At 49.9% G+C, this 6,698-nt stretch overlaps 1 protein-coding gene across 2 annotated transcripts; it reads left to right on the forward strand.

Annotated features, from left to right (window-relative positions):
- The first annotated feature begins 2,264 nt into the window (after nucleotides 1–2,264).
- C8H1orf216 (chromosome 8 C1orf216 homolog) lies at nucleotides 2,265–6,463 on the forward strand. Of its 2 annotated transcripts, none has more exons than XM_033955920.1 (2): nucleotides 2,265–2,376; nucleotides 4,741–6,463. In XM_033955920.1, the coding sequence occupies exon 2, from the start codon at nucleotides 4,745–4,747 to the stop codon at nucleotides 5,576–5,578; it is 834 nt and encodes a 277-aa protein (XP_033811811.1). In that variant the 5' UTR covers nucleotides 2,265–2,376; nucleotides 4,741–4,744; the 3' UTR covers nucleotides 5,579–6,463. The 2 variants fall into 2 exon arrangements, with proteins under 2 accessions (XP_033811811.1, XP_033811813.1); XM_033955922.1 differs by lacking the exon at nucleotides 2,265–2,376 and adding an exon at nucleotides 2,402–2,659.
- The last annotated feature ends 235 nt before the right edge of the window (nucleotides 6,464–6,698 follow it).

The following is a 6,698-nucleotide window of genomic DNA, read 5'->3' on the forward strand; positions in this document are numbered from 1 at the left end:
AAACGGCCAAGTCTGCCCAGTACTGGCCTTAGTTCAATATTTACTATTCTTTTCTGATTCTAGATCCTCTGTGTTCATCCCACGCTTCTTTGAACTCCGTCACCGTTTTCCTTTCCACCACCTCTCTCGGGAGCACATTCCAGGCATCCACCACCATCTCCGTTAAGTAGAATTTCCTCTTGAATCTACCACCCCTCAACCTCAAATTATGTCCTCTGGTTTTACCCTTTTCCTTTTTCTGGAAAAGATTTTGTTCTAGATTAATACTCTTCAAGTATTTGAACGTCTGAATCATATCTCCCCTAACCCTCCTTTCTTCTAGGGTATACATATTCAGGGCCTCCAGTCTCTCCTCATATGTCGTCTGGCACAAACCTCCTATCATTTTCGTCGCCCTCCTCTGGGCCGCTTCAAGTCTTCTTACGTCCTTCGCCAGATACAGTCTTCAAAACTGAACCCAATACTCCAAGTGGGCCTCCTTCAAATCTGAGCAGGAATGGGGCCAGGGTGGCATGGGGGCACCCAGCAATTGCCCCTGGCTGCTTCCCTCCCTAATATTGGCCCTGCCTGCATGCTACTGCCACTGGTTTTCTGCAATTTGTTTCCATCCTTGGCTGTGGTGCCAGTAGATGAAAACAAAGAGAAAAAAAATCCCATACAAGAGGAAGCCATCATAGGAAAAAAAAAAGCCAGCCACACGCTCTGCTGCACCAGGAAAGTTTTAAAGTTGCAGTTTCAGAAAAATACAGTGTGGACTGAATAGCAACAGATACTATTGGCAGAGCTCATTCCCGGTCATTATAGCAGCGTGCCCAGGGCATGAGCTTCACAATGTTGATGTCAGTATACGATGCTTGTTCTTTTTCATCCTCCTGTCACTGTTTTATGTTATACCACAAGGCGCTTTCATATATGCAACGGACGATATACTCTACAGTTCCGACATGGTTTTGAAATCTTTGGAATGTTTACCATCCTAATTGTAGTTTGCGATCTGAGGGGTGTATGAGGCTTGTCAATGATAAGGAACATAGGATTCACCATAAAGAGAAATGGGAGCCCGAGTCCCCTGTGTCGATGGGCGGAACACGGGGCTGGTAGAGCCCTCGTGTCGCCCATCGGCTGTGGTGGGGGGGGAGGTGGGCTTAGCAGAGGTAGGGGGGAGAAGATAGTAAGCAGGGATTGGGATTGGGCGCAGGGACGAGGTCTTAACTGGAGGACTCGGCTCCTTCTGAGGTCCTCCAGGGTGGCTTTTCCCACCCGCCCACCCATGGTTTGGGGACAGATGTTGGTAGCTCGGGGGGGGTGAATCTCCCGAGCCACTGGGTCATGGGGCTCATCAGGTGATGAGCGTTGGGACGGCAGGGAGCCGTGCCCGGTGGGTCAGGTGACACGGAAAAGGGGCATGAGGGACATGCTACCCCTCTGACTCTTGCTGTGGTGGTGGGGTCGAGGGAATAAAAGTCATTCATTTGGTAGCTCGGGAGGAGCGCTTTATATAATATTAATAAAGTTCATGAAGTTGAGATATGTTATTATGTTTATGGTTAATAAACTGAGCTGCGGCTAAGAAGACTGCAGTGTGTTTTTGGTAAAGCAAAAGGGGAGGGTTATGAAGGAAAGTGGGTTTGGAGTATTTAGGCGGACAGCAGGGCCTATCCAGATCCCGCTGTTATTGGAAATATGATGCTTTCAGCTCTGGAACTCCCTTCTTGGAATCAGGAGAACGTGTAAAGTTCGGCTATGTTCGTTGACGCATTTATGTAATGAAGGTAGAAGTCGGGATTTCCCCGGACATGTCCGGGGGTCCGAACGACTTTTCAAAACCCGCCGCTGTATCTGGGTTTTGAAAAATTTCTAGCAATGAGCGACAAATGCACATGTGCGGATGCAATGCGGTGAAGTCAGGTGCATGCGTGTGACGTCACCTCACACCTGTGCATGCGCAGCTGCCGTCCTGACGAGAAAATAGATTAAGGGGGCAGGGCTGGGGGCAGAATGGGGATGAAGGGATGTTGAGAGGGAAGAGTTAGTTATTTTGTTTGATGTGTCATTATATTATGGAACCTCAGACACTATTTACACACACTTAAATGAAGAAGCACAAAAGGAAATCACTTGTAAGAACTCTTTTAAAGAAATAAATATTTTCCTCCTGTTTTCTTCCCCCCCCAAAGCTCGACCCAAAGGCCCTCCAGCCCGATCGGCAGGAAGGGGCTGGCAGGACTGCGGCTGCTCCAGCCTAGTCCCTCCCGCCGCTGCTCCAGCCTGGTCCCTCCCTGCGCCGCTGCTCTGACGCCTTCCTGCGGCTGCTCCTGCCGGATCCTTTCCGTCTGCATCTGCTGCGACCAGAGAGCCCACTCCTCCCCGAACCAGGTACAACGAGCAGGAGATCCAAAGCACCGGCGCCGGCCCATCGGCTCGGTTGACAGGGGGCGGTCCTGCGAGTTCAAATCCCCAACGTGATCTGCAGCAGCTGCCCAGTGCTCTGGCTCAAGGCCCAGAGATGAGGTTTAGATGCCTCATGGCACCGGCACCGCTTCCCCCCCCCCCCTCCCCCGGTTAGGCTGGTTAGCTCATTGCCCTTTCATCCACTCAATAGAGAGGTCAGGGTGGGGGCATAGGGGAGCCCTGCACCCCCTTTCCTTCCGTGGCAGAGGTAAGTGATTGATGAATGTCAGGTCCCTTGGGACTTCTGCTCTCCTGACCCTTATTCCTCCCCCTCTTTTACACCTGGTCTTGTAAAATTGGAATATGAATTGTGAGCCCGATTAGAAATGTGATAAATAAATCAATCCCATGGCCATGGAGGCCAGTTAGCTAGAAGAAAGGGTGGCTAGCCAAATGACTCACCCTCTTAACCCTTTCCTGCTGCCCCCTCCCCCATAACTGCTTCAGGGAGGGGTCATTTCCACTACCAATCATTTTGAAAAGTGGGCTCCCATGTTTGCAGCAATTGTTGTACTTATAACATGCTTAGAGTTTCCTGCATATAAGAGCTGCAGTTTCTAAATAACTATTACCCTTCTAAGGGGGTGCGATCTGCCATGGGCGCGGCGGAACCCCTCCTTCTCTCCGCCCCGCCTGCTCGCTCCCTGCTCCTCCCCTTGCCACCTACGCCCCTTGCCTTCCCCTGTACCTTTTGGGACCTGCACCTAGGAACTGACATCAGAGAAAGCGCCAAAAAGGCAAGGGGGGGCACACGTGCGGCGGGGGAAGGACGCCCGGTGCCCCTCACCCTTACTACCTGCTTCTAAGTAGCTATTTACATAGGTAAGCGATTGCAAATATTGTCCCTCCTCTCATGCAGTACATGAAAAAGTCAGAGATTTGCTGACTGGAAGTGGAACTCTTGCTGCTGTGGTTCCAGAGAAAGTGGACTACAGAGACCAAGTCATGTGCTCTGCAGTTTGCTGAAGCTGAAATGCATGAAGTAGGAACATAGGAAGAGCCTTACTGGGTCAGACCAACGGTCCGTCAAACCCAGTAGCCCGTTCTCACAGTGGCCAATCCAGGTCCCTAGTACCTGGCCAAAACCCAAGGAGTAGCAACATTCCAGAATCCCAAAGAGTGGCAACATTCCATGCTACCGAGCCAGGGCAAGCAGTGGCTTCTCAATAACAGACTATGGACTTTTCCTCCAGGAACTTCTTAAAACCAGCTACACTATCCGCTCTTACCACAACCTCTGGCAATGCATTCCAGAGCTTATTTATTCTCTGAGTGGAAAAAAAAAAAACATTTCCCTGTAACTTCATCGAGTGTCCCCTAGCTTAACACTTCTCTGTGGTCCTAAGAAATTCCACCTGAGATTTTCTTGCAGGGCCGTGGCACCATCAGCCAGGACACTTCGGCTCATGCCAAAGAAATTGAACATAGAGCATATAAAAAACACAGCTATAACGTAGTCACATAGTAGATGACAGCAGAAAAAGACCAATTGGTCTGCTCAGTTATGTGGATGACAAAAGAGAAGATGCAAGCCCCAGCAGGGGTTATGGCCCTAATTATTTCATGACTCCTACCACATCCCACACATTCAGCCACTAGAGAGAGTTGTAAGGCGGCGTAAGTACTAAGATCCATTACGGTTCAGCTGTATTGTGGGATCCTGCTAGGTACTTGTAACTGGGATTGGCCACTGTTGGAAAAAGGATTCTGGGCTTGATGGACTTTAGGTCTAACCCAGAATGACATTTCTTGTATGCAGTAGCATAGTAAGGGGGGAGGTAGGTGACCACCCAAGGTGCCATCTTGGTGGGGATGCTGGCACCTCTTTGCCCCCCCCCCATGCCATGCTCTCGCCCTCCTTTCTCCTCCCTATACCTCTTTAAATCTTCACCAGAGTGTGCAACTGCTCTGACCTGCTGCTGGCACTGGCCTGGCTCCCTCTGAAATCACTTCCGGGTTACGGGGCCAGGAAGTGACATTAGAGGGAAAGCCAACACTGGCGCGATCAGCAGGCCAAAGAACCTAGTCATGCTGGTGTAGAGCTAAAGAGGTACGGGAATGGGAAGGGAGGGTGTGGGGGGGGGACTCGGAAGGACTGGGGGAGGCACAGAAGGAACAGGGGGCAGCGGGGTATGCCACCCAGGCACTTCCTACCCTCGCTACGCCACTGCCTGTATGCTTCTGATTTGATATTCTGCGCAAGTTGCAGTGTTACTTCGCACTTATAAAACTCATCTCCTGTCCTTTCGTTGAGTCCTTATTTGCCTTCGTATGTGTTTCTTTTGGCAGAGAGATGTTTGCTGTTCTCGACTCAGAAGGTCCCATGAATTCACTGATCTATGAAATGAACAGAGAATTCCGCCAGGACAAGAACTTTAACATTGTGGAAGACACGTGCGACAAAAACGAGAACTGGAACCAGGTGCAAGTGGGGCTCGGCAGTGAAAAGAAGGCACATGATCTGCTCTGCACTGCCGCTCCAGAAGACGGCCTTGTGCTGCTGGTACAGAGACCAAAGGGCGAGGGCCGATGGAAGGAAATTTCCCAGACAGTGGAATCCGAAGGAATTGGCCTTTCCTGTGAAGAAAACGTCCGAAGCCCTCCGGAAGGGGCAGAGATCGGATGTGCAGAGCCAGACGAAGCCACTCCGGACACGGGCGGAGGGTGTGACCAGTGTGCAGGTTCCCCTCTGGAGGACAATGGTTATGCCAGCAGCTCCCTGAGCATCGACTCCCCCGACAGCACCACTGGTAATTTGTGGGACGGCCCAGCCGCCACTAGCGAGGGAGAGGCCTTGACGGAGGAGCCGAAGGAGGTTGATGGAGAGTCATCCTCTGATTCGGACACCTTCTTTCCCGCTCTGCTGGAAGCTTTCCAGAGCCTGCAGGACAAAGAGAAATTCAAGGAGCTGGAGAAGGAGAAGCACCACGCTCACTTGACCATGTACCGCAGGTTGGCGCTGCTCCGCTGGATACGTAGCCTCCAGCAGAAGGTTGTTGACCAGCAGAACCGACTGCAGGAGAGCTTTGACACGATCTTGGACAATCGCAAAGAGCTCCTCCGATATATCCAGCAAGGGGTGACCTGCTCCAAGGAGACCATTCATGCCACCGAGGGAAGCGTCTGAAGCGTTACTCTCAAGACCTCGTTCCAAGCTCACCTAATATAGGCAGGATCTTAGCACTTAGAGACACTTGTGGGCTCCATAGTTTGTTATTCCTGTTAATGTGTGTCTGGAGCTGGTGGGCAACAAAGTGTGTGTTAGAAGCCCATGCCACTCCTCTGATAGAGCTTGTGTTTTGCATGCTTTCATCCTATGGCAGTGCAGACATGCATCTTATTTATTTATTTTTATATTTATCAACATTTTTAAACTTCTAATCCTTCCAAAGCTTACAGCAGGGTACCAGACCTAAATAGGTATAGGCGGAATAGAAGTCCCTAATGTAATGTAATGTAATGTAAATAGGGTGAAAAACAGACAATATAATAAACAGGCAAACGGATATAACTTAGACACACAAAGATTAAAAGCACCAACCTCCTGTCCCCCACCCCCATCCTCCCCAGAGCTCTTGTGCATGGGAAAAATTCCTGTTACATTCAGCTAGCGGAGGGGGGGGGCAAGGGTCTCCAGAACAAGTTCTTTCAGCTTTGCCCCTGACTTCCACTTTCCTGTCGCCTGTTTCACCAGAAACCAAGTGATGCTTCTTCTTGTTCCTACCGTACTGAATGACCCACGTGAACAATGTCGTCCAAATCGAAATCCCTAGACACTGTTTTACCAGGAATGAAGCACCTGTAATATAAGCTTTTCCAGCTCCTTTGGAATGGATCTAATCTGCTCGCTGCACTGCCAGCCCTCCCCGTGGAAACCAGCAATCATGAGTCCTGAGATTGTGATGTCATAATGCCTCGTTCCACCAATAAGAGCCAACCTCATCAGTGATGTCACAGTGGCTCACTTTTATTACATATGAGGGGGTCCTGAAAAATTCTTAGCCCAGCCAACCAACTTCTCAAATTCTGAGTGTTATTTTGCCATTATAGCTGGAAAAAAGTGTTATTTCATTAAGTGCTAATTTGCAAAAATGAAATTCTATGTTTTTGACATTGTTTCAGTTCATTGATTGAACCATATCCATGTCATTCTCTTCTTGGCTGGGTTGAGAACTTTTCAGCACCCCCTGGTAGTGTGAAGAGTTTCAGTCTCTGGTAACCAGAGCTGATACTGTCATAATGTCTCG

This window comes from Geotrypetes seraphini, chromosome 8 (assembly GCF_902459505.1).
Source record: "Geotrypetes seraphini chromosome 8, aGeoSer1.1, whole genome shotgun sequence".
Taxonomy (NCBI): domain Eukaryota; kingdom Metazoa; phylum Chordata; class Amphibia; order Gymnophiona; family Dermophiidae; genus Geotrypetes; species Geotrypetes seraphini.

Coding starts and splice junctions, on each gene's coding strand:
- C8H1orf216 (XM_033955920.1), top strand. CDS start 4,745: ATGTTTGCTGTTCTCGACTCAGAAGGTCCCATGAATTCACTGATCTAT.